This window comes from Lipomyces japonicus (genome assembly GCF_038497905.1).
Source record: "Lipomyces japonicus strain CBS 7319 unplaced genomic scaffold V1514scaffold_54, whole genome shotgun sequence".
In the NCBI taxonomy this organism is placed as follows: Eukaryota; Fungi; Ascomycota; class Lipomycetes; order Lipomycetales; family Lipomycetaceae; genus Lipomyces; species Lipomyces japonicus.
In genome coordinates, this window is record NW_027117866.1 from 37894 (window position 1) to 64895 (window position 27002).

The 27002-nt window shown below is 38.3% G+C and overlaps 6 protein-coding genes across 6 annotated transcripts in view; 3 read left to right on the forward strand and 3 right to left on the reverse strand.

The window, feature by feature from the left end:
- V1514DRAFT_181981 (uncharacterized protein) overlaps positions 1 to 392 on the reverse strand; it is a 1747-nt gene extending 1355 nt beyond the window's left edge. Inside the window, exon 1 of the mRNA XM_066924599.1 lies at positions 1 to 392. This exon is cut by the window's left edge and continues 1 nt beyond it. Within this exon, the coding sequence (XP_066781309.1) occupies positions 1 to 183 (183 nt within the window). The 5' untranslated portion in view covers positions 184 to 392.
- A 36-nt stretch (positions 393 to 428) lies between these two features.
- On the reverse strand, positions 429 to 3311 carry V1514DRAFT_181960 (uncharacterized protein). Its single transcript, XM_066924598.1, has 4 exons — positions 3195 to 3311; positions 1650 to 3137; positions 686 to 1569; positions 429 to 633 (listed from the first exon to the last, which is right to left on the reverse strand). Exons 2-4 carry the CDS (start codon positions 3091 to 3093, stop codon positions 616 to 618), a joined length of 2346 nt encoding a protein of 781 aa, XP_066781310.1. The 5' UTR covers positions 3094 to 3137; positions 3195 to 3311; the 3' UTR covers positions 429 to 615.
- Positions 3312 to 8298: 4987 nt separating this feature from the next.
- On the forward strand, positions 8299 to 9593 carry V1514DRAFT_182190 (Homeodomain-like protein). The gene has a single exon (XM_066924600.1). It carries the CDS (start codon positions 8555 to 8557, stop codon positions 9464 to 9466), a length of 912 nt encoding a protein of 303 aa, XP_066781311.1. The 5' UTR covers positions 8299 to 8554; the 3' UTR covers positions 9467 to 9593.
- A 1675-nt stretch (positions 9594 to 11268) lies between these two features.
- V1514DRAFT_369651 (glycosyl transferase family 41-domain-containing protein) lies at positions 11269 to 15337 on the forward strand. The gene is made up of 4 exons (XM_066929955.1): positions 11269 to 11867; positions 11919 to 11980; positions 12034 to 15180; positions 15253 to 15337. The coding sequence occupies exons 1-3, from the start codon at positions 11553 to 11555 to the stop codon at positions 15083 to 15085; spliced, it is 3429 nt and encodes a 1142-aa protein (XP_066781312.1). The 5' UTR covers positions 11269 to 11552; the 3' UTR covers positions 15086 to 15180; positions 15253 to 15337.
- A 2050-nt stretch (positions 15338 to 17387) lies between these two features.
- V1514DRAFT_182286 (P-loop containing nucleoside triphosphate hydrolase protein) lies at positions 17388 to 22236 on the forward strand. The gene is made up of 3 exons (XM_066924601.1): positions 17388 to 18081; positions 18133 to 21384; positions 21446 to 22236. Exons 1-3 carry the CDS (start codon positions 17574 to 17576, stop codon positions 22132 to 22134), a joined length of 4449 nt encoding a protein of 1482 aa, XP_066781313.1. The 5' UTR covers positions 17388 to 17573; the 3' UTR covers positions 22135 to 22236.
- Positions 22237 to 22873: 637 nt separating this feature from the next.
- V1514DRAFT_344722 (ATP-utilizing chromatin assembly and remodelling N-terminal-domain-containing protein) lies at positions 22874 to 26023 on the reverse strand (the record flags this gene model as incomplete). Its single annotated transcript, XM_066929200.1, has 3 exons — positions 22874 to 25663; positions 25721 to 25930; positions 26021 to 26023. The coding sequence occupies 3 exons, from the start codon at positions 26021 to 26023 to the stop codon at positions 22874 to 22876; spliced, it is 3003 nt and encodes a 1000-aa protein (XP_066781314.1).
- Positions 26024 to 27002: the final 979 nt, after the last annotated feature.

Consider the following 27002-nt stretch of genomic DNA (forward strand, 5'->3'; position numbering starts at 1 on the left):
GGTCAACTTGTTCCACCTGTTTGACATATTCAAACTGTTCAACAATAGAATCTTTATTTTGCACAAGTCTAGGCAGTTCAATTTGTTCAAAATTTTCGTTTTGCCTAACTTGTTCATTTTGCTCAACCTTTTCAACCTGGCCAACCTTTTCAACCTTTTCAACCAGTTCAATCTGCTCAACATCGTCGAAGTTATCTACTCGAGTTATCTGTTCAGCTTTAACTTTGCTCACTGGTTGATCATACTGAACCGGTTCAACATCCGTTAAAATCTCAGCTTTATCAGCATCATTAACTTTAGTTTGATCAACCTGGTCAATTTCAATCTGCTGTTTCTCTTCATAATTGCTTACTTCTTGAAATGTTTCTTCATTTTTAATATCCGAAAAATTGCTTCCACTAGAAATATTAAGCTTTCCCTCCTGATGAGATAAGACGGTAGAGCACTCAAAATATTTCTCATCATCTGAAACAGAGTCCATAGACACATCAGTTTCACTAGTTGCCAACTCATCTGCTGATACTGTAAGCGCTTCCTTTTCAACTGCTCCAATCGTTTCATGTAATGAATCTAAATGTTTGACAATATCATCGGTTTCCTCGCTAAATGCTGTATTTACCCTTGAAAATCTTGCTGTGTCAAAATTAGGTGATCGGACATTGTCTTCTGATGTAGTCTCACTCACAGCGCACAAAACGTTCTTCAAGGGAGATCCATTATTGGTTGGAGCATTAAACAAGAGTTTTAGAGAAGACTGACTATCAAATGACGCCATGGGAGAACCCGAAAGCGACGGGTTTGATGGAGACGAAGAACTTCTTAATGTACAAGACACGTCTGCCTGAACGGAAGTCGGTTTTGAAGGTGATTTTTTCAATGGTGATGTGAAAAACCTAAATGGAGAAGTCCATTTTCTCGAAAGACTTTGATTTGATGACGTGGGCGTTTTAAGCGTTGATTTTGTTGAAGAAGATTTTACTGGAGTGATATTCAAAGACCAGTATCCCTCCTGCTTGCGTTGCTCTTTTTCCCATTCTATTATATCTTCAGGAAGCATTTCACTAATGTCTGTCAAAGACGAAAAACTTGGAGTGTTTTGGACTGGCTCAATAAATGGATCTTCATTCTCCTCAACTAGCACTACCTCTAGAGGGACGTCATCTGCTGTCGAATTAATCAAAGTTTCTGATAATTGGTTGACTGGTTGTGTTGGTTCTGGTTCAATGTCAGCAAATGATTCAACACTGTCCATAAACTGATCATCATTGTCTGAATCAGAATGTAAAGGTGATTGAAAAATAGGTGCAATAGTAGGTCTATCAGTAAACGGATTTTCTGACTTCTTTGGTTCAGGAGAGTTATTGATTGGAGTTCTAGCACCATCTTCGATGTCAGACGCAATTTCTGAAGAACTATCGCTATACGCTTTACTATAAATAGCAAGACTAGATGGCGTTGAAGGAATATGACGAATGCTGAAAAGTTCTCGCAATCGATTATATTTGCTCAAGCGATTGTAATAATCTTTAACTCCATGGACTGGAGTTGATGGGTTGGAACAAGAAATGTCTGTGACACATTAAAATTCATTAGCCATGACAATAATAATAGTAATAAGAATATTATTAATGAAAATAGAAACTGCATACTTTTTGTCAAAATTGGGTCCTTCATTTCAGATGGAGCGGATTCGACTGGCGGTGTAGACATCAGTCTGGGATCCAAAAGTCCGTCGTCTTCATTCGATTTGGGTGTGTATTCAAACAATTGTTGGTTGTTTTCCAATACCTGATCAATTTGAACACTAAAATTTTTTTCATTGGTAGGAGTGTCATGAGCAGTTATAGAGAGGTTGCTAAATGAAAAGTCTGGGTTTTGACTAACGGTGACAACTGCAGGGTCCTGCACTTTCGTGGTAACAAATGCCGGATCATTTTCCACTAATATTGGACCATCAGATCCCATAACTTGTGTTGAAGAGAATTCGGAGGAAAGATCTGTCAGTGTATTGACAGGATAAGTATCAAGTACTGAAGTATTTAATAAAGTATTCTCAGCAGATATGTTTAAAGATAAACCTGGCCTTTGGGCAGTCTGATTTAAAATGGATTCCTCAATCGTTTTAGAAAAATTGTCATTATTTTTAGGTAAAATGATCTGCAGGCTAGCATGGTCAATATCATGTGAACCTGAACTAAAGTCTTTCACTTTTTGTTGTTGCTGTTTTTCTAATTTACACTGATCAATTGGATTCCCAATTTCGTGATTTTCTTTAGAGACGATATTGAAAGTTTTTGCTGCCAGATCAAGTCCTGATTGACGTTCGCCTAGCTGTAGTTCTGGCCGTTCTTGCTCAATATCGTCATCAAATCTGTCAATTTTTAAATCCATAATATAGGAATGCTGAGCCTTTTGTTCTGAAATTTTAATGTTTTTTGAGCCTGAATCATCAATATCCTGTTGACTTTGTTTCTCTGCTTCTGAAGACGTTTCTACGAGCTCCGGTGCGCTCACCACCTGGTTTCTAATATTAGTACCAACTGCAGAATTTGAAGCTTGAGAAACGTTTTCAATTTCAAACAGCATATTGCTTGTGAAATCCTCGATCGTAGTCTCAATTTGTTGATCGTCAACTTCATAATTAGCAATATTATTTTCCACATTCTCGGCAAGAGTCTTTTTTGATCGAAGACTAAAACGCCCTTTAGTAGATAGTAAAGATTTCGACTGTGCAGCTTTTCTTGGTGATTGTCTTTTTTTCGGTGAGACTGAAATCTCTCGATTGCCCTTGGATCTGGTCTCTGACATTGGAAGAGGAATAAGCACAGAATTATCTAACGACTGTTGATTAAAATTAATTTGAGAATTAGAAGCTGCATTAGGCAATGAAATTTGTTTCGTTGATCTGGTTTTTCTCGTCGGTGAAGAACGCTGTGAGGTCTCAGTTAATGAATCTTCATTCTCTTTCGCATTAGAGCGAGACCTTAAAACTCGATGATTAAAAGTTGGCGTTTGATTTAATAATTCAGGCAATGAAGATGATGGTTCTGCAAAATCCTCATTCCGCCGCCTGCTTCTTGTTGTTGGCGCCATTAAAACCTGGCAATAAATAACAAGCTAGTGAACACGAGCGTGGTCTGCAAATATTACTCAATGAAAAGCAAAAAAAGCAGCAAAAACTATAAAATACTCACAGTTTATGGCTGAAAATTATAATATATCAAATGAATTTATATGTATTAGATAAATTTTTGGCGTTGAATATTCATTAGTAAAAGGCTAATTTGGGGGTAGATAATTTGGAAGTCTGGAGAAGTGAAGCAAAATAAAATGCACACACACATGTTTGTTGACATAAATCTATTATCATTGCCATAGCAACCTGCAGCAAACCTAACCTACGCCAACCTACGCCAACCTTCGCGAGCCCTGGCAATAACCCTAGACCGATGGGAATTTGGATCATAAAGGCTTTGCAAGTGGTGCACAAATGACGGTGTGTGTACTAGTGAGGGATCAGCATTGGGTAATGTATTTGAAGCAAAGTTGAGTCGTGGATGAAATACTGACATCTTGAATTCTTTGTCTTGATCAATCACTAATGACTAATTGATTGAAATGAATTTTCAGCCAATTTGAGGCCGACATTACAAAACAAATGCAAAACAACGAAGTGCAAAATATTTTAAAACAAACACATCGTACTTTTTTAGTAAAAAATATACGACGCAAGTAAAACAACAATACACAATATACTGAACATCACAAATATGCACTGAGTTTACATACACTAATTAAGCTCAGTATGCGCGGAACTTTTTTGGCACGGTCTTAGTTGTTGCATCAGCATCTCCGCATATCCGCTAACCGGTCGAAATCATTGAAGCATTGAAAGTTCAGCCAGACAGTGGATTGATTTTCCGTATGATGGGCGGCATACGACATTCCCAAGCTAAAATTTTTTTTTGACCAAGCTGATGAACAAGTCCAATGCCATTGTGAACGGTAAGCGAGAACACGGTAACTGAAGGTATTTTTATTATTTATATTATTCTTAACATCTTTATTATTTATTTGAGTATTAATGAGCGTTGTAAGATTTAGATAATTGCCTGCGAAAGCTCCACTTAAAGCAAGCTGAGTTTGCGCACACGAAGCTTGTTGAACAACATATTTCTTCATCATAGTGAAGGAACACATAACTTTTAGAACGAAACGACCATCGTAGTTATTAAACTTAACTTTTACTTTAACATAGTCACTTGGTCATAGTTAAGCGAATTTGTCTTGTCAAACAGGCCATACCGGCTGACAAATGTCATCGCAATGGATAACGTGGAACCCACCAATTTTCTGGCCTTCGAGGTCAGAAAAACTTGACACAGTTTGAATAAAGTACGGGTAAAATGTGTATATAGAAGTACATAGTTCTATGGAGCTTTTAAAGGTGGATGTGAATCTTATACAGTAACTGCAAATCGACCACAGACTTCTCGTTTAGAATGAGATACTCAACACCTGAGAACGCACTTTGCAGAAACTGCAAAGTCGTAATACTGTTGAGCATTTATTCGACTTGATGAGCAACTTAAGAGACTATGAATGGCCTGGCCTTGAATATTGTTGTAAGCCATAATACCAGTCCTTCGTCTAAAAATTTCCGGTCGTTGGCAGAAGCAAGCTTTTCGATTTTCTGTTTTCAAAGTCGCGAATGTATTCAAGTAAATAATGCCGTAAACGCCCTCTTCGCCAATTGAGACGGGTTATTCTTTGTTCAACCGGATGTGGTGTGTCGGTAACAACGGCGCGCGGCATTGTTGGCGAACGTGCTGTTGTTGTACGATCATCATCATCATCAAACCTTACTCCCTTGACTAATAGTCACTAAAAAAGAAGAAAAAACTTCATCAATTGTGAGTTGGTACAAGAAAAAAAAATTATATATGAAACACAAAATCCAAGACAATCATAATGATTGTCATGTGCTTTTACTTGAGAAAATTATGGGAATTTAAGTTTTGCGGGAATCTTTGAAAAGCTAGCCCCCTCCGACACATATAGCCTTGAAGCAATGCAATTACTTTTTTAACATAATTGAACGCCTTACAGATCTGTAAAGACCTACTATAGAGTATTTAATACAGGCGCAGCTTAGTCGGCTTTAGCATATATAGTGTTTACGAGTCTAATAGTTTCAAACACCGCCTAATGATCCCAGTAACAAAATACCCTGAACATCCAGAATAGATACCAAGTTCACTCTAAAGTCACTCATCAACTGCATTCCTCAGCACGGCTCTTAGTCGCATCAAAATCCGTCTACTTGAACGGTTCAAATTTGGAACGGGGCATCAATAAGCAAGCGAGACAATGATATATGGCAAATAACAATAAGAATAAAAATGAAAACGAAAATGATTATCATCATCATAATAATAGTAGTTGTTATCTCCTTTTTCCTCCCGTTGTCGTGTAGCTTATTAGAAGTCGAGTAGATTGGTCAGCTATTACGTCACAACAGTGCTAAGGCCAGGCTGATAGCTTTTGGGAATGTCAATCCCTGACTCCTATGAACGGTAATCCGCCACTCCAGTTGTAAAATAAACTGAGTTTAAAATATTTGTGCATGGTTCATAAAAACCAGGACAAACAAGAAAGCTAACCAATAATGCAGAACGGTATTGTGGAACATACCATATATGCTATGTCCTGAAACGTTAGTCATGGCTTTAAAATTTGGAAAAATCTGACGTAGATACGCTAACAGAAACTGCAGATCAACAATGTAATTCCCATTACAAAGAAAATATTCAACATTTAACAACACACTATGCAGCTATTGACCATTGTTACCCCCACTTGAAGTGTAACTTCTACAGGCCTAAATTAGTCTGACCTTGAACGTTGTAGGTCGTAACAACTAGTACCACCTTGGTGTTGGATTTTAGCGGTAGCGAATTCTTCAAGCATCCTAGAATTCAAGCATCCTAGAAAAGCTGAATAATGACGGACGTTTTCTCGTGTTGGCAGTGCCATAAACATTCAGAAGAAGCTGCTACTTATCTCTACTATTCAACGCATTCTTGGGCGTCAACATCTTGCATTGATCTGCATTAAGCAAAGCCGTTCATCTTCATTGTCAACTAAAATTTCGTTCTGTCATTCTGATAAGTCTCTGGCACGTTGAAGCATTCACCGTTTAAACTAACATTCTGTCATGAACGGCCTGACACCGCTCGCCAACCGCACAGACACATATCGAAGATTGCGACACTGATGGACGCGTAAGCTCGCGGCCGCGGATATTCGGAGGAATGATAAAAATGAGTTATTTTATTGTTTTGAGTTGTTTCTTAGAGTTTTTTTGGATGGAAACATACCGGAGAGTAATGATATAAAGATAGAGCCATTTCCCACATTCTAGTACGGTAACCACAAAGGACCGAACTAGTAAGAAGTGACACTAGACTTATTTATTATTCTCAAAGGCATGTTTCCATAATGATTAGTTATTAGTTATTTAGTGTTAATAAATCTCAAAGTTTGGATAAGAGTCTTTGTTCAAGCCGTGCTTCACACATTCTAAGCGTTTTAATACTTATATCATTCTCATACTGACCGTCGGTTATCATTTCCTGCTTCTACAGGTTAGATACTTTCCCATACTTCATTAACTTCACAATATTCTTTGTTTAACCATATCATAAAGAAAAGGCAATCGAGAGTTGGCGCTCTACCATGGTGCAAACTACTCGTCTTAATTCCTCCATCAATTGAGACTGTAATACCAAACAAAATACACGTTTTAACAACTAAATTTTCGCTACTACCAGTTGCTTTTTTTTTCATTTTTTTTATTTTTTTTTTTCGATTTTATTTTAATCGCAGAGACACGTCAAAAAAATAAATAATCTCGTGAGTGATCTTCTGGGTCCCTAAAAAATATTAAATTTTAATATTTCTTTCGATCAAAAGCCTATATATATTATACTGTGACAGGCTTGCTAACGGCAACACATTCTTACATCATTAGAAACCAGGTGTACTAAATTTGTACGAAATAGACTGAGCCTGTTGGCCAGCAGTGTTGGATGTATATGAAAAGTAGCTTCAAAAAATTATAGTTACACAAGACGATATGATTTATGTGCTGCAGCTGCTTTGTTCTCGAACGACGCATGATCGTTTAAGAAAAAACTTTATATCGCGAACGCAGGTACACGCCAAAACCGAAAAATCAACCACCTGCAGATATGCATATATATATATATATTGAGTTTAGCCGCCAAATGTACCGTATGTATATATAAAGTGTATCTCTGGAAAGCTGACCTTTTAACTAGAAAAAAAAACAGCCTACAATATATATATATAAATACGCCATAGAAGTAAACAGCTATAAGATTTTATCTTCTGCTGTCAATGCTGCTAGCTAAACAAGTCGAACAAACGTTGTTTACGGGGAACATATTGGCAGTATGTACAGAGTACCTTATCTCACTATAAATATAAGAGTACACACAGTAAACACTTCCTATTTAGTTCATACTCAATATGTACATACCTACTGAAGAGTAACTCGTTCATACAAACTATTCATTGACCAATCAGTGACTAACCCGAAATAAGCTGCTATACTACGTAGTAAAATTTCAATTTTAAGTTTTTAATTTCGTGATTGATCTGAAATGTACCTCACTAACTGTATCAGGAAGTACACACCATACCCATCTGTAATAATTACAAATATACATTTAAAGCAGTACCGTACGGTCAGGACACCAGGCTTTTGTCTGTCACTTGATGCGCTAGTAAATACGAACTTTATATACCATGACTGAATTATACTACCGTGTATATATATATTATGTGGTTCAATATTCATAACATTACGACACATTTAAAATACACAAAAAAAAATCAAACACGCCACTTTTGTAATACCATGAAATGTGAATCGGTCGACAAACTAAGCATGCGTAAAAAACCAAGTCACCTCCAAAATAATGAAACGGAGAAACATGCACACGTGGAAGATTGAGGCAGTATTATTATCCATTACGTAAGAACAGATTTTTACGTTATGACCTCTTAATGCTTGCTTGGGCATGCTAGAAAATAAAAATTTTTCGCTTAGTGCCAAGTACCTTGCCTGGTGGTGGGTGATTGGCCATAAGAACCGTTTGACTTAAACTTTTATTATGCACGTGGTGAGTAACGTGGCAACGCGAAATTTTGGTCTCGCAAAAAAGATGTTGTCGACGTTGTCGTTTGGTTGATTATACTTTATTAAGTTCAATTCAAATGGTTGTTGTTCAACTAAACTTTACTTTCATGCTGCATATTTTTTTGTACGATATGTCTTGATTGGTTCCCCGCCTGAGTAAAGTTTTTAATAGCGTGGCTGTCAAAACAGCTGAAATAAACCATGATATATTTGTTACCTTTCCGCTTTGCTTTTTCATTCTTTCTCAATTCTCTTCATTTTTTTTATTAGTGTTATCCATATTTATATATATTAAATTATATCAAGACTCTCAGGTCATCATTCAATATGGCTCAACGTCGTGGTCCATGGTCTGCGGCTGAAGACGCTAAGCTGCTTAACTTCGTTAATACCTATGGTGCCGCAAATTGGGTCCGCATATCTCAACTTCTTGGAACCCGGACGGCAAAACAATGCCGTGAACGGTACCATCAAAACTTGAAGCCGTCGCTCAATCACTCACCAATATCGTCTGATGAAGGCTTGCTTATTGAATCATTAGTTAACGAGCTGGGTAACAAATGGGCTGAAATTGCTCGTCATCTTGCTGGTCGTTCGGATAATGCAATTAAGAACTGGTGGAACGGTGGTGCTAACCGAAGACGCAGGGGTGCCTCTTCGAATGAGCCTTCTAAACCAATTACAGTTCCATTACAGAAGCAATCCAAGACGTATAGAAAAGCTGACACAAATGAACATGAGCATGGTACAACCTCTCCTATACATGGCGGTCATTCATCTTCCCAATGGCACTATACTTCTTCATCTTCTTTTCAAAGTCATTATAACCAGCCACTTCCATCACAAACCCCGCCACTTTTACCAGATACGTTAAGTTCATCCTATGCCTCTTCTTCGCCAGAGGACGAAGAAGACGAATACTCGGCTTCGTACTTTAAATCAACACATTATTCTGTTATGGGAAATTCCACGTCGTCGCCCAAATATCCACAGTATGGAATCAACTCAGGCACAACACCATTGTCCACTTCATATTACTCAAGTCAGCCATTTGCAATTGCTGCTGCCGGATCGAATGATGTGAACACTTATTCACAGTATCAACCTATTGAATTTCAGTTTAAAGCTTCGCAATCCGGATTTAAAGATTCTATGACATTAATGGGCATTTCCGATCTAACGGAAGAAGAACAGAGGTTGCGAGATCAGCGAATGAATATTAATCGTTTGCTTATGTGATGGTTTAAGTACATGCCATCATCAATTTGAAATGTATTTTAATTTTTGCACGGCGTCATACATTTTTTTTTGTTTGTTACATTGTTCGTAATTTTGGTTTTTGTGAAGATTGAGTATGGGTATTAAGGCAGGGAGTTTTCTTTTTAAGTTGGGTATAGCAAAGTGGAATTGGTGAAGTTCACCGTAGATATAAAATAAAAATATATATGGATATATATAAAATTATACAATCTGTCTGTGTACTCTCGTTTAGATGTTTTCATTTAGGCAGAATTCGCATCAAGAATTTGCATCAGAAGAGTGGGCACGTCAGTGCGCGAAAACATGGAACTTTAAAGTACGATTGAGCGCAGTAAAAAATTGCCTTCTGGTCGTGCAAAAAATAGGTACGAGTCGGTTTGCAACACGAAAACTTAAAAAAAACAATAAAAACCCGGAGCCGCAAAACTGGGGCGGGCATGTCAGTTAGTTGTTTTCTTTCTAATTAGATGGGTATTTTAATGATTTTGCTAAATAACTACAAATTGTATAATATTTTAATATGCGTATCATAATTTATATACGTAATATGGAATAACGAAAATAATAGGAAATGAAAATTTCTGTACGTTAACTGTAGTCTTACTTAACGTTTCTTTAAGGTTGATATGTGGAAGCTCATACATATATGTAATCGAGGCTTACTAACATGGATGATAAGCGAGCGGGCAGACCAACCGAGCGGCCAGGTTTCATGCCAATCCACACCTCCCTTACCTAAAACAACATTTCTCTGTCAAACAAAATGAATTCATCTTCAATTGCAAGTCGTATATTATTGGCTCTTCAAGCTATCAGAAGAGACAAAGAATTAAGCATTTCAAAAGCTGCAAAGGTCTATGGGGTTCCAAGAACAACTCTTGTTTACCGACTTAAGGGCAGACGCTCTCGACAAGATTGCCATCCCAGTTCCATGAATCTGACGGAGCTAGAAGAGAATTCTCTATTTAAGTATGTCTTGGACCTGGATGCGCGATGATTTCTACTCCGGCTAATTGATGTGGAAGATATGGCCAATGTCCTCTTAGCAGAACGCGACGCGGGACGCGCCGGGAAGCGCTGGGCTTCAAATTTTGTCCAGAGATAACCAGAGCTAAGGACGCGAATCAATCGTGCTTAAAACTACCAGAGAGCCCTCTGCGAAGATCCGGATAAGATAAACGAGCACGAGGGCCAAGTACGGGATTCAAGACGCCAATTTGTATAGCTTTGATGAGACTGGCTTTCAAATGGGTGTGATCACCCCGTCAATGATCGTTTCACGCGTCGATCTACGTGGCAGGGCAAAAACTGTACAACCTGGTAACCGGGAATGGGCTGACTAAGGCAATAATGCACGATGTGGCCCTCTTGAGGTCGGAGAACAAGACGCTTCGAGAGGCAAATCATGCCTTAAGCAAGCACCGGAGCGCTAAGCGAATTTTCCTGCAAAGAGGAGGGTGTTTGAATATAGAAGAGGGTCAAGATTTTATAAGGCAAAGGGATGTTAATGAAGAGCCAAAGCAAGATTTACGCGAAATGGGTGGTCATCGACAACAGGGACAGCCGAGTGTTCGGCGATGTAGCATGTGTGATAGTACCGAACACACTGCGCCCAAATGCCCAAATAATTTGTTTTAGTTGCGAAACCTATTTTTAAAAAAAAATTAAATTTATTATGTGGTGCTGTAATTGGTGGTTTTAGTCGAGTCAGTAGTGAAACCTGCCTGCCCAGTTGGTCTGCCCGCTCGCTTATCATTGTATTTTCAACTCAATGACATCACAATCATTTTTTTTGGGCTGCAGATCGCTTCCCTCTTTGATGCTAAACTGAGTAAACATGATCAATTAACATCAATAAAACAAGAGAAACCCTAACAGTAAATAAAAAAACATTCTTATTTATTATAATCTTAAGAGGCAATCTTTCGTTACATTAACTTCAATTCCTGCTAACTTAAAAAAGTTGAGATAGGAACTTATTTTTTTTTTTTTTTTGGTTGTTCTCTTTTTTTCTGAAAATTTGCAATAACAGGGTTGACACTTCAAATGGTACAAGTTATAAGCCATGTCTTTCAGCGACAGAAATGCTTACCGTCATTTGCAACATACCGTTCAGGATGTGGATCAACAGCATCAACATCGTCATTTAGTAGCTAAAGATAATGCCTCATCTGCCGCATCGCTTCGTCACTTTCTTGCCATTGCGCACGATCGATATGCTGGCCATCCACATTCGACTTCAAAGGAAGAATTATGGAAGCTGCTAGCAAGACTAGATGAATGTACCATGTTAAAAGTTCAACAAGGATTTTTAAATTGTGGAAATACCGCCCATAACACCATTCTTGAAGCTTGGTTATTAGGCGGCTGTATAGCATACGTACGTTATATAACCTTCGTTGTTTATTTGCCAGCTAATATTTTAGTTTAGAGTCTAGGAGACATGAATCGTGCGATCGAATGGAATTTAAGAATTTTACGAATCGACCCCTGGTAGGTTAATAAGAGACTTTTTTTTAAACTGTAGCTTGTTAATATTATTGCAGTTACGTGGAAGCTATGTCTAATTTAGCCGCTGGACTTCGCGCTCTTCATCGGGATGCTGAAGCTGAAGCTTGGTGGATACATGCTGTTCAAATTAGACCTACGTACTGGGATGCTGCGGATCACTTATTTTCTTTTTTATGCGCTCAGAATAGATATGCCGATGCCGCAAACGTTCTGTCGTACGTTGAACGACGTACGACTCCCACTTCGGGATCTAATGCTGATCTCGCAAGGTATTTAGCTATTATTAATGCAAAGGGTACATTGCTTTATGCTCTTGAAGACCATCTGGCAGCAGCTCATGCATTTGAGCGAGTTCTGGCTTTGGTAACCAATGTAAGATCATTAACCTCGAAAGAAAATGAAGCAAATATTATGGATAAGGGCACTTTACAAGTTCTTATACGTATATCAAGAATTGCGCTTAGCTCACGCAACGATGGAAGAATGCTTCTTACGCCGCAGGAAGCTCGGTTTTGTTTACTTCATGTATTTGATGGCGAGCTACCTGCCTTGAGAATGGTCACTAATATTAAACATCGTCATGCAATAACCCAGACAACTGCAAATGCACTTCTTACAATAGCAAAGATACTTCAAGATGGAATGGCATGTAGCTCAAGCAGGGTTCAAAATTCTGTCCAGTCCACAGAGCATGCTGCCAAAGGTTCAAAGACAGCCAGTACAGCTACGCTGGTCGAGCTGGTGGGGCATATGCCTTCTGCTTATGACATTTTGCCATTGTACTATCTCTCACTTGCTTTGCATGCGAGCCCTAGTACTGCGAACAATATTGGGATTCTCCTTGCCTCATTAGCTCACTCAGCAGTGCCTTCCCCTACAGAACATATACTTGCCCTTAATTATTATCGCTACGGACTTTCATTAGACTCAAGACATCCGCATTTATACACAAATTTGGGTTCGTTATTGAAAGATCAAGGAAATTTGCAAGATGCTATTTCAATGTACAAACTTGCTGTCGAGTGCGATCCGAACTTTGACATTGCACTTGCAAATTTGGCCAATGCAGTCAAGGATCAAGGGAAGGTGAGCATTGCAATTGAATACTATCGACGTGCTGTGGCTGCAAATCCAAAATTTGATGAAGCGGTTTGCGGACTTGCTATTTCTTTGAGCTCAGTTTGCAGTTGGAAAGGCAGAGGGTGCAGTGATATTGAGAGTAGAGGCGTTAACTCCAAAGGACTTGTATGCTTTGATCATAGTATGGGTTGGATATCAAGGATACTTGAGATTGTAAACTCGCATATTCGGCATGCGCATATATGGGGTACCGGAGTGACTGCTGCCACTGAAAGTATTCTTTTAAACGAGATCATCAGCGCATGTGGGTATTCTGGAATTGATGATCTTAATTTGAATCCCTGGATTCATGAGATTGATAGAATTAAGGCGAGTGAACATGACGAAGGTGCCAAAATCATCGAGTTATTAGATGCAGCTGGCAAACGAGCGCGATGGAGATGGTACTATGACAAGTATGTTAGCGTGAGATCTACTGACAACTATAACTATCATCGACCCCATTTGCCGGATATGCTTTCGCTTCCGGCTGCGCCTACTATTCTTCCGTTTCACACGTTCTGTTTACCATTGAATCCAGTTCAGGTTAGGGAAATTTGCCGAAGAACAGCACTGCGAGTGACCGTTACTGCGCAGAGATACTCGTGGTTACCTGATCATGTGTTCGAACCACCGGCGCCACCGAATCCATCATTAAGGATTGGGTATTTATCATCTGATTTTAACAACCATCCGTTGTCACATTTGATGCAAAGTGTGTTTGGATTTCATCGACAGAGTGAGGATACGAAATATCCGGTTTTTGGAATTTGTTATGCAACTACTCCTTCAGATGGATCTAAATATAGGCACAAAATTGAAAAAGAAGCACATTTATTTGTAGATTGTTCTGGTTGGAGCACGCAAGATGTGGTGAAGCAAATGGTTCAAGATGGAGTACATATTTTGGTGAATTTGAATGGCTTTACTAGGGGAGCTCGTAACGAAATAATCGCGTGTCGTCCAGCACCTATTAACGTCGCTTTTATGGGATTTGCTGGTTCTATGGGCGCAGAATGGTCGGATTATATTCTAGCAGATAAGACTGCAATTGCGGACTCGGCTGTCCGAAAGTATAAACCAGAGGATGAGAATAAGAGCCGAATTTTGCGTTATCATAATTGCACGAACCCTAATGACTGGGTGTATTTTGAAGACATTGTTTATTGCAAGCATTCATTCTTTTGCTGTGATCATCGGCAATCGGCGCCCGATAATTGTTTCAATGACGGGAAAGTTGCAGATGTTGAAACTCGATGGCAAGTAGAATTAGAAGGTCGAGAAAAAATGCGAAGACAAATTTTTCCGAATCTACCTAGGGAAACGGTTGTTTTGGCTAATTTTAATCAGCTGTACAAGATAGACCCGTCTACTTTTATGACATGGATTTCAATTCTTGAACGTGTTCCAAATTCCGTATTATGGTTGCTAAAGTTTCCTGATCTTGGAGCAGAAAATTTGTTAAACTTTGCGGATCAATGGGCAGGCAAGGATATCAGCAAACGAATATTGTTTACAGATGTCGCTGGTAAGGATATGCATTTACTAAGATCACGTGTACCGGATTTATTTCTCGACACCCCTGAATGCAATGCCCACACGACTGCCACGGACGTAGTGTGGGCAGGGACACCGCTATTGACTTGGTCTAAACATGAACATAAAATGTGCAGCCGAATAGCTGCATCGATCTTGAAATCAGCTATTAACGAAAAAATGGCTAATTGGTTGATTGTGAACTCGGAACAGGAATACGAAGATCGGGCAGTTGAGCTGAGCCTCAACCGGGACGAGCTATTAAAAATTCGATATAATCTATATATTGGTCGTGAGAAGGCACCTATATTTGATACTGTTCGATGGACAAGAGATCTCGAACAAGGATATTGGATGATGTGGCAACGATGGGTAGAAAAAGGAGGAGAAGTGGTGTTAGAAAAGGGATCCGAACGGAACTTGTACATATAGAATATTCTTGTACATATAGAATATTATAATATTATGAGTATAGTAAACCCTCGTTATAGTAAGCCTCGATATAGTAAGATCCTCGATATAGTAAGGTTTTTTCTTCCCAGAATTGTTTTTATATAGTTATAAAGATTTTTCGTTATAAGATCTTACTAATATTTTAGGGATCTTACTATATACAGGAAGTGGCCCCAAACATATTCATAAACTGTTATTTACCGTTTAAAGTAATCTTACACAACCTTCTCTAATTAAATTTGACGATAATGACACCCAGCATTACGTCAAAGATAAAATGAAGACTAATTACATTGGCTGAAAAACATGCATTGAGCCAAAGAAAGAGAGACAACCGCGTCTCAAAAAGATCTTCGTCAGTGGTTTCAAAATAAATTTGATCACATTCTTGCATCTGGAACAATTTCGCAGATTCTTTCAGATATATACAAAAGCTTAGATGATCTTATCATGTCATTTAAAACATTAAAAAGCGGCGTCTGGAGAATTGGCCAGAACTTGAGGATGCCTTGTTCCAATGGGTTGAATATGTTCATGAAAATGTGATTATTACTTCTGATGTCTTAAAAATAAATGCGGAAGAATTCTGGAACATGATTTTGATATATAAGGATCAAGATATGCCAGCTTTCAGTAATGGCTGGTTAAAAATTTTCAAAAACGTAAATCAATCAAGATGCACATGCAGCATGGTGAAGAGGAGAGCGTTCCTTTTCATGCCAATGCGCAAATGTGTAAAATACGAGAGACCCTGGAAGATTATGATCGCAAAGATATTTTTAATTGTGATGAAATTGCCTTGTACTGGAAGTTGATTCCAGATAGAAGCCTTTCCACTAGGTCATTGCCTGGTAGAAAAAAGGAAAAAGCCCAAATCACTGCACAATTTTGCTGCAATTCTGATGGATCGGAGCGCTTGCCAATATGGTTTATTGGTACAGCCAAGAAACCTCATGCTTTTCGGGCTGCAGAAGTTGATATTGACAACTTTGATATTGTCTGGCGCAGTAATGCCAAGGCGTGGATGACAGGCCAAATTTTTGAAGAGTGGCTTCGATGGTTTGACAATCGTATGCGTGGTCGAAAAGTGGTTCTCCTGATGGACAATTTTTCGGGGCATGAAGAAGCCATAAACCGAATTAATTCCAGTGATCACCCACTGAATTATACAGATATTATTATATGGCTACCAGCCAATTCTACCAGTAGGTTCCAACCTTTGGACCAAGGGATAATAAACTCTTGGAAGGCATTATGGGAAAAGCATTGTGTCCGGTACATGATAAAGGCGTATGAGAACAAGAAGGATCCATTGAAAACCATGAATGTACTCCAGGTAATATATTGGGGAATAGATGTCTGGAAGAGGCAGATATCAACCCAAACCATATCAAATTGTTGGAAACCCACCTTGGAAGGTGCTACTGATTATGACAATAGCTCAGATCCGAACATAGTTAAAGATCTTAAAAGGAGATTCTCTGAGTTATGTCTCAGCTCGCATATTGAGAATATTATGGATATACATTCATTTCTCAACCCAGTGGGTGAGACTTCTGAAGAACCTCCAGAGGAATAGAAGCCTTTATTCTCGCTCAATTTAAGCCTGAAAGTGAAGAGTCTGATGAGGAAATGGAGGATAGACCTTGATTTCAAGTAAAATAGCTCATGAAGCCTACAAAATTTTGCAGTTGTTTGATGAACAACAGAAGGATTCCAAAACAAAAGTGCTCTGGAATTATTGAAGCAGTTTGGGGAATTTATGAGACGCTGTAAAACATCTAAAATGAGCCAGTATGACTTGACATAACTAATACACTTTGTTAAATTTAAGGCATAAATGCAAAACTGCATAGACTGTTGGGTAACTTCCTATAGTAAGAACTTGATATAAGAAGCAAATATTTTTACCAGATATATCTTACTATAGCGAGGGTTTACTGCTTCGTATTTTTTTAAAACTTCGCAATTCAAAATAGAGTTAAGTCAAAATTATATAGTTCCGGAGATTTGTCTGAATAGGGAAACCTGCGCGATAATATATATATGTACACGGTAATTGGCTATGAGTAATTTTAAACATTCATTACACATATACAACAAGTACAGGAGTTATTTCGTCGCTTAGTACTTGGTTAAATTTCCAATTTGAGCAAAAAACATACTGAAAATCTTCACTTTTGACTTTTACAATATTACTCTATCTGTTGCAATTATTTGGAAAGCCAAATTACCAATAGAGCTATGAAGATATGTAGTAGTAAAACTTACCTGGGTCTAACGGACTTAATGCAGGGCGCGGCTCAAAGTTAATTTTTTTTTACTGCCACATTTAACTCATATAGAGCTGCTATGTCGACATGACAAAACGATTACACCTTGGTTATTTTTCCTTGTTTTTTGTCTCTTTGTTCTGATATTCCAGTTTGCCTTACGGGTTAGTTAATATTCCGGTATAAGACTCGTGATGGATATCTGTCCGGATCCAGAAGGCTGGGGCCCGATTTCTCAGTCAATTTACAATTTCACTCCGTGCTTTCTTGATTCGGCCGTGAAGCTCGTCCTAGCAGTCGGACTTCTCATTTTAGTGCCCCGCGATGTAAAAGCACTAAATAGATCGCAGGTTGTTTTTTCGCCATTTGATGTGTGGTTTTATGTTCGAATTGGGTTTATTTTGCTTACTGCATTGGCCGAATTGATTTATACGGCACAGATTGCCGTTTCGCTTCTCGATTTCAGGCTATGGGCATCTATAACATATCTGACTTCACTTGGGGCAACATTATATGTGACTTATACCGAGCAATTTAGAGCAAGGGTTACTAGTGGCATTGTTTTGTATTTTTGGCTATTTTCTGTATTACTTGCCGCTACAAAAGTATTTGGTCAAGTGCAACGCAGGGTTTACGATACTTACACAAACGTATTCTTTTTATCAGTTTTTATTTTAGTTTTCAATATTGCTGAGTTTTTATGTAAGTCTGAACAAATTTTTATTAACACTACTGCAATTTAACTTATTTTAGTGTCATCGCTGCTTCCTAAACCTTCTTCTCAGTATGAACTTTTAACATCAGAGCTGGATGATTCACCGGAAGCTCATGCAAACATATTTTCGAGAATTACGTTCTCATATATGACTAAATTGATGAAAGTTGGTTATGAGAACTACCTCACTGAAGATGACTTACCGAATTTGCCAGCAAGTTCACGTACTGACGTTACTCAACAAGTTTTTGATGTGGCGTGGCAGTCAGAGAAGACAAAACCTAAGCCTTCACTTACACTTGCCTTGGTCAAGTCTTTTGGCTCATCATATCTTATTGCTATACTGTTCAAGCTTTCTGGTGACGTTTTAGCATTCACACAACCTAGATTGCTACGTAATCTCATCGTTTTTGTCAATTCTTATAATACGGAAAATCAACAGCCAATATCAGCAGGTGTGATTGTCGCAATAGGTATGTTTTCTTGCTCATTCTTGCAAACTGTTTTTCAACAGCAGTACATGCAACGAGCTTTTGGGACTGCAATGACAATCAAATCGTCATTGACATCAACTCTTTATCGCAAGGCGATGGTCTTGTCTATTGATGGACGCGCTCAGAAATCTACCGCCGACATTGTTAATTTAATGGCTGTGGATGTTCAAAGATTGCAAGAAATTACTCAATCAGGACAGGGACTATGGTCCGGTCCGTTTCAAATTATTTTATGCTTGTATAATTTGCACGCTTTGGTGGGAAATAGTATGTGGGCTGGTGTTCTGGTCACATTATTAACAATGATTTTGAATGCACATATCGCTCGCAGGCAACGTGCACTTCAAAAAGTTCAGATGAAAGTTAAAGATAAGCGAACAAGATTGACCGGCGAGATTCTTGTCTCTATTAAATCAATAAAGCTTTATGCGTGGGAAGAATCTTTTATTAGAAAGCTTAACGAAATCAGAAATAATCAAGAACTGGCAAATCTGCGCACAAAGGGTGTATTGTCAGCGGTCTCTAATTTTGTTGGGTCTTGTGCACCGTTTTTTGTATCTTGTTCAACATTTGCATTTTTCGTTTGGACTTCAAATAAGCCTCTTTCAACAGATCTTGTTTTTCCTGCGTTGACTTTGTTTAATCTTTTGTCAAATCCCTTAACGGGTATCCCTCAAGTTATTACTCAATTTATTGAAGCCACTGTCTCTGCCAATCGACTTCGTGAATTCTTGATTACTTCTGAGATTCAAGACGATGCTGTTAAGCGTCTTGACGCTGCATCTGAAAAGAATGAACAGGTTGTTTCTGTTTCTAAAGGAACGTTTTTTTGGGATCAAGCTGGACGTCTTCCACCGGCCTTGAAAAACATCAAATTTACGGTAAATAATACTCAGTTAGCTTGCATTGTTGGTAGAGTCGGCTCTGGCAAGTCTTCTCTACTTCAAGCCATTTTGGGTGATTTATTTAAGGCTTCTGGGTCTGTAACTGTGCGCGGTCACATAGCATACTGTTCTCAGGTGCCTTGGATTATGAACGCGACAGTTAAGGACAATATTCTTTTTGGAAAGAAATTCCAGGCAGATTTTTATGAAAAAACGATCAAAGCCTGTGCGTTATTGGAAGATTTTGTTGCGTTGCCGGATGGAGATGAAACAATTGTCGGTGAAAAGGGTATATCACTTTCCGGAGGCCAAAAAGCTAGACTATCCCTTGCTAGGGCTGTTTATGCAAGAGCAGATGTGTATGTTCTTGATGATCCGTTATCTGCAGTCGATCAACATGTTGGGAGACATATTATTGACAACGTACTTGGTCCGAAGGGTCTTTTGAGCTCAAAAACTAAAATTATGGCCACCAATGCTATTCCTGTTTTATCGGTTGCGGATAGTATCACGATGCTGAGGGGTGGTGAAATTGTTGAAACCGGCTTATACACTGACATTATTAACAAATCCCAGAGTGAAATTTATAAACTTATCAAAGAATATGGTTCTGAACAACACAATGAAGAAGAAGCAGTTGTAGATATTCAGGGTCAAAGTTTTAGTGAAAACAAAACCACCCATCCTCTTGCTACAGGCGATGGGGAAGATGAAGAAGAAGAGGAGGAGGAAATCCTTGAATCAAACTTTGGAATTTCGCTGCGTCGAGCTAGTACAGCGTCATTTAAGAAGCCTGCGTTAATTGATGACATGCCGACTAGACGCTCAAGGCAGGTTAAAGAACACTCTGAGAAAGGACAGGTTAAAATGAGCGTTTACAAGGAGTATATTAAAGCGGCAAATATTTATGTTGTTGTACTTTTTATAATTCTCATGTTTTGCTCCAACAGCATGTCTGTCGGTGGAAATGTTTGGCTTAAGCATTGGAGTGAAGTAAACACTGAATATGGTGGCAATCCTGATACAGCAAAATATCTTGGAACGTACTTATTTTTTGGCGTCGCGGCGGCGTTGCTATCACTTATTTACACACTTGTTTTATGGATATTTTGCACTATTGAAGCAGCTCGGAAATTGCATGATATGATGCTTAGACGAGTAATCAGGGCCCCTATGTCATTTTTTGATACAACCCCGATTGGCCGTATTATCAACAGATTCACAGCCGATGTAAATCGAGTAGATGAAAATCTTGCTCGTGTTTTTACTAATTTTTTTACAAATACTTTTAAAGTCTTATTTGCGATCATTGTTATTTCTTCGGCAAATCCAATCATTATTCTTTTTGCCATTCCTATGACGGTGCTGTACGTTTACTTTCAGAAGTTTTATCTCCGCACTTCCCGCGAGCTCAAGAGATTAGAGTCAGTTTCCCGTTCTCCAATCTATGCGCACTTTCAGGAATCCCTTAATGGTGTTTCTACCGTCAGAGCATATTCCCAAATTCGAAGATTTAACAAGACTAATGAATATCACATTGATTTTAATAACAAAGCATACTATCCTTCTATGATTGCTCGCCGCTGGTTAGCAGTACGACTCGAAGTTATTGGAAGTTTTATCATTTTTCTTACTGCATTATTATCTGTTATTGCGATTTCAATTGGCAGCCTGAGTTCTGGATTGGTAGGTTTGACAATGTCATATGCTTTTCAAATTACTAGTTCACTTAGCGCGATTGTTCGTTTGACAGTTGAAGTTGAAATATCGACCGTCTCAGTAGAGAGAATTTTGGAATATTGTAAAATTCCGACTGAAGCTAAGGAAATCATTGAATCCAATCGACCGTCTCTTGATTGGCCAACAGAAGGTGCAGTTGAGTTTCATGACTATTCTACTCGTTATAGAGCAGGTAAGTTTTTTTTTAATCAATTGCCCGATTACATTTGAAAATGTTAACGACTATATTGAAGGGTTGGATTTGGTGCTTAAAGGAATCAATTTACGTATCAAGCCAAAAGAAAAAATTGGCATTGTTGGCCGCACTGGTGCTGGAAAATCTTCATTGACGCTAGCTTTATTCCGCTTGATTGAGCCCGTTGGTGGATATATTGCTATTGACAAGTTAAATACTTCAAGAATTGGATTGAAGGATTTACGTCAAGGCTTGTCGATTATTCCCCAAGACTCTCAAGCTTTTGAAGGAACAGTACGAGACAATCTAGATCCTGGCTCAAAGTACACTGATGATGAAATTTGGCATGCTTTAGAACTTAGCCATTTAAAAGCCCATATCAAGTCCATGGACGGTGGCCTTTACTCTTTGGTACAAGATGGCGGGTCTAACTTCAGCGTTGGACAAAGGCAATTACTTTCACTTGCCAGAGCTCTGTTGACCCCCAGCCGGATTTTAGTACTTGACGAAGCGACTGCTGCCGTGGATGTTGAGACTGATCAGATTATTCAACAAACTATCCGGAATGAATTTAAGGATCGCACTATTCTTACTATTGCTCATAGGTTAAATACGATTATAGATTCGGATAAGATCGTAGTTCTGGCAGCAGGAAGAATAGTTGAGTTTGACACTCCGGATAATTTACTACAAAATTCAAGCAGCTTGTTCTATTCCTTATGTAAACAAGGTGGTCTTGTCGAATAACAAAATAAAAACATTGGGCTTTTTATTTAAATCATTGTTAAAAATAATAAATATATATTGTTCTTCATAATATGTAACTTCAAAAAATTAGAATTGTTTAGGCGATGCTCCTTTGATGGTCCTCCACAGAAAATCGCCTGATAAATGTGACTTTTAAATTTCATTCTCATTGTAGAACCAGTGTCAGAACACCAGGTTAGGAATAGTAACCTAACCCCAGTAACTATATAAGGTCGGAACTGCTGCAACTTCCTATTACCGTTCTCATCTCCTTAGCATCAACTATTTGCTTCGGTTAAATCTTCTTGCAGCTGGCTGGTAATAGGTATGTCTACTTGTTATAATTAGTTAGTTAGTTAGTTAGTTAGTTAGTTAGTTAGTTAGTTAGTTATGTATTGTATATACTTATGTAATAAATTATATTATTAATTCTCCTAGTTAACCTCAACCTGCTGGTAGGGGTGTCGAGGGGAGGGAACTAAACAACTAGCAAGAGAAGGAATAACATAAACGTTTGCTCAGCTTACTCACCTTGATCTGTACTCTATCAGAAAGACCATTTTCATTTTGTAACTGTCTTACTCATTCTATTGTGGAATATTACACTCATACAAATATTTTATTACACTTGTATTTCACTTTCTCTTGGCCTACCTCCTGAGTTCCTTATATATACAACTTAAATGCGTCCATCAACACCATAAATCAAACATATCTATTACATAGAAGGGCAAGAACTTTAAAAAACATCAAAACGTGCACTAGACCTTGTCTGCCTCCCCGACCGCCGAACGTTTCTAGGGGGACTAGACCCTTGCGAACCAACAGGCACATGTTGGCTCGCAGAACGGCGTGTCCTTCGGAGTGCATCGGACGCGCTAGTTGGATTTGGTGATGTTATGGCAGGTGAAGAATCAAAACCCAATGATCGAGTGTTTCGAGTTTCATTTGCCAAACTACTTGTCCTTTTGTTAGTAAAGGGATCGCGCAAGCTAGATGACGATGATGACCGCTTCAACACATTTAATTCTTCTTTTGTATTTACCAGTGAAGAGCTATAAATATCCTCTATTGAATTAGGAACTGGTGACATTCTGACACTACCTGAAATTGATGCCTGAGCCATCAAGGATGCGGTTGCAAAATTGCAATTTGTATAAATAATTTCTCCAGATTTTTTCTTAAAGCTGCATTCGAAATGAGTCCTACCTAGCAGGCTAATAGCCTTCTGATTATGCCAATCCAAGTACCGAAAATCTCGCTGTATATGCTCTGCTTCTTCCAGAATTGCAATTCTTTGCCGTTGTCTAGTTGAACGTCGCAACGGCTCATCATCATTATCATCATCATCATCTTCTTCTTCTTCTTCTTCTTCTTCTACTCCTTCTTCTTCGCCGATAGTTGAAGCATGAGACTCTGTTTTCAATTCAATAGCAGCATAACCTAATTTTTGCCTTCGAATATTAATAGATTCTTCTATTCTTTTAAGCTTGATTTCAATGTCTTTTCGAAGTCTTGGTTCACGCTGTCCTTTTGTGCCAAGCCAATGAAAAAGTTGTTGTATATCGTCCGGATCGTCCAAATAACCCCAATCATTAAACCCATTGAGCTGAGATTGGATATTTTCTTCCAAATCCTTTCGCTTTTTAATTGTCATCTCACCATAAACTGCCCTACCATTTTTTATAAACATTTCATTATCTTCCTCCGACGGTCCTTGAATCCACAACCGACCCATCGCATATCCACGATCTCTAAATAACGAAGGGAGGCCATTATTTTCAAAGAACCAATATCTATTATAATATCTATCACATCCGATAGGCCTCATTCTTTGACAGTCAAGTTCTCTAAGATCAACCTCAGCCTTTTTTAGAGATGAAAGGCATTTTTGTATAGTTTTTTGTGTGTTTTCTATTGACTGAATAATTTTCTTAAAGGAATTGTTGGTTTTAATTAGATAAGCTTCAGTTTCAGTTTCAATTTCAGTTTGAGATTGAGATTGAGATTGAGATTCATCTTCGTTTGTAGACTTATTATCAACAGATTCCTGGTTCTTGCGATAAAAGTACGATTGTTTCTGTTCCTCTAGACCACGCAACATTTCTAACAGTGCCTTATGCTCCCTGTGAGTATCTAGCCTTTCGCGACGAATTCGTGTTGATTCCTCCATACAAAATTCGATTCTCTCCCTTATAGCCGACGTATCATTTAAAAGATCACAGAGTAATGCAAGAACTTTTAGTTTATAAATAGGCGATAGACGACTATACTGAAGTCTAGCAGTTTCCAAAGTTGGTGGTAAGTCTGTGGAAGTGACAAAGCGCAACACACACGCTGCAAGTTCGTTATACTTGGAGTTGTAAGAAACACTCCCTAAAATTCCCAAAATAACAATCTCTAACCCCCCATTCGCAAAAAGACGGCGTTGAAGTCTTTCCTTCCAGCCACCATCACGCCATCGTTGCATACTTTTGATAGTACTTATTATCTTAGCACTAACCAAATCACCAGAAGATATAGAATTGTCTAAGCTGTCCTCAGCTGCATTTTTTAACACATCGTCAGATAAGTTAGACTCAAGATCAAGCTCCGTTGTACCATCTTTATCAACTAAAAGCTTTACAATGCCACAATGGATTTCAACAAAAAGTTCACAAGGATGCTCAGTGGATGAATATTTAAGCGCTCCAACAAAGTCGTCAAAAGTGAAACAAGATAATACAATAGTTTCATGGTACATATTAAGAAACATCCAAGTCTTAATTAATAATCCTGTTAATTCAGCAGGAAAGGATGTTTCAAATTTTAACTGCGGTTTAATGTGCGGCGGTGTTGTGATTGGAATGACATCAAGGTCTTCTGTTGAATGCGGTCGTTTAACAATTTGTTTTGCTTTTTCCTCTGCTGCTTTCTTTTCAATCAATCTGACCTCTTCATTTTCTTTTAAAAGACGCAATTTTTCTGTTTTTTGTAAAACTTTTTTCTTCTCTTTCACCCTTTTTGCTTGTTCAGCTGCTACTTCAGCATCTGTTATACCACCATTCTTTTGCAGATGCAGCGGAACATTCGTATCTATTCTGTATCTATTTGCATATTTATGCTTGACAAGCCAGGGGGCTCCTGACCAAGACTCTCTAGATAATGTATTTCTTAAAAAGGTCCTTAGCATACTTTTTGAAAACCTCTTACGATCTCGGGTTATCATGTCTTGATCAACAACTTCTTCGTAGCATGCACAATCGCCCACTGAGATTTCGACTCGATATTTTGCAAAAGCCGGTCGGATACCGCCGTTTACAAGTTGAATAGCATTAAAGAGTGCCTTTTCTCTAATAAGAACTTCCAACTTTTCATTTTGTATGGTGGCTAGTACATATTCGCCAGGATAGAAATCATTTCTGAATGCTTCGTAAACTTCATCGACAAGGTGGTCAAGTCTGGAAACAGTGCAAAATTGAACTCTTCTGAGAACAGGCTCTTTGAGGGAGTCCGGAAAAGTTTCATCTACCTCTCTACCTTCGCTGGTCTAAATTTGATTAGCATTGTTGTACAAGCCATAACGTTCAGATAAAATGTAACCTACTTCACTTCGAAGAGCTTCAAAAAAGGATAAATTTGAATGGCCAGTAATCTCGCAAATAAACCGGCGTTGATTATAAAAATCCATACGCTTTAAATATTCCTCATAGTTGGCGAAGTATTCCCCGGTTTGTCGGATATACCAAACCTCCTGGTTTTTGTCCACTGTTGTAGGCGGAGCAAGAGCATCGACAACTTTCCGTTTAAACAGAACCTAGTAGTGTAAAAATTTTAGTAAAATATGTTGTCAACCAACCCGGTAGGTAAACATAAAAACCCAAATAGGAAAATTAATAATACACACCATGTCGGTCGACGTAACACGAAGCCAAGAGTAGTAGACAATAGGCAGGAAACCAAACTAGAGAGTGATGTAAAGAGCAATAAAAAAAAAATGGAAAATGATGCTCTAGTTTAAATGTAGAATTGAATGGGCTATTATCACGAAAAGTGCAAAATAGATTATGTTGGGACATTAATGGGATGAGCGAGCGCTTCGAGCCGGCCCGGGGAAAACTCTAGGTAACGAACGCCGCACAAAAACAAACGTGAATAGCTAGGTATATAACAATTAAATAAATTTTTAAATCGAAATCAATTGTTATATTATAAAGGAAGAAAACGAAAACTATTAAGATTTCTGGTTACTTTGCTTTATTCCATTCCTTGTTGTCTAAATATATGACTGTCACAGGCAGACAACACACATTTGCTTCGGCCTGGTATTTGCACCAATGCAGGAGAGTTTGACCAATTATTATACAACCGATAGTTATATTAAAACAATAATCTTTCATAATCACTTAATTACTATTATAGAAAACCAGACCAATTTGTGTTGTTAAACGATTGTAAAACCCCCCTGCGCCGCTCGCTAACAATGACGCCGCACCTACGTATTCTTCTAAAATATCAACCCGATTAATCGATTATACTTGCAATTTGTAGTGGTTTTCAAAAACGCTTTTTTTTTGCGTCTTACTGATCATTTTCTGTAGGTTGAACCTCTCTAAAATTATACAAGAGTTCATTTTTTTGTTGAACTTCAACATGAGCTTTTTCACGAGCGATCTGTCATGTAACAAATTTTGTCATCCTCATCGCATTGCTCAACGAGGTTCTCGAAAATTATCTCCTTTGGGCTTAGCGCCGCTCAGCCAAGTCACGTGAGTACTCCTCGAGTTTATTGTGCGGCTCATTTTTGCAATTTTTCACCCCATCATGATGCTTTCATCTAATAACGAATTTTAGAATCAATATGGCTGTTATTTAGATCCAGCTAAATG

Coding starts and splice junctions, on each gene's coding strand:
- V1514DRAFT_181960 (XM_066924598.1), bottom strand. CDS start 3,093: ATGGCGCCAACAACAAGAAGCAGGCGGCGGAATGAGGATTTTGCAGAA. Junction 1,570..1,649: donor GGACCCAATTTTGACAAAAA/GTATGCAGTTTC, acceptor AATGTGTCACAG/ACATTTCTTGTTCCAACCCA.
- V1514DRAFT_182190 (XM_066924600.1), top strand. CDS start 8,555: ATGGCTCAACGTCGTGGTCCATGGTCTGCGGCTGAAGACGCTAAGCTG.
- V1514DRAFT_369651 (XM_066929955.1), top strand. CDS start 11,553: ATGTCTTTCAGCGACAGAAATGCTTACCGTCATTTGCAACATACCGTT. Junction 11,868..11,918: donor TAGGCGGCTGTATAGCATAC/GTACGTTATATA, acceptor ATTTTAGTTTAG/AGTCTAGGAGACATGAATCG. Junction 11,981..12,033: donor ATTTTACGAATCGACCCCTG/GTAGGTTAATAA, acceptor ATATTATTGCAG/TTACGTGGAAGCTATGTCTA.
- V1514DRAFT_182286 (XM_066924601.1), top strand. CDS start 17,574: ATGGATATCTGTCCGGATCCAGAAGGCTGGGGCCCGATTTCTCAGTCA. Junction 18,082..18,132: donor CAATATTGCTGAGTTTTTAT/GTAAGTCTGAAC, acceptor AACTTATTTTAG/TGTCATCGCTGCTTCCTAAA. Junction 21,385..21,445: donor TTCTACTCGTTATAGAGCAG/GTAAGTTTTTTT, acceptor ACTATATTGAAG/GGTTGGATTTGGTGCTTAAA.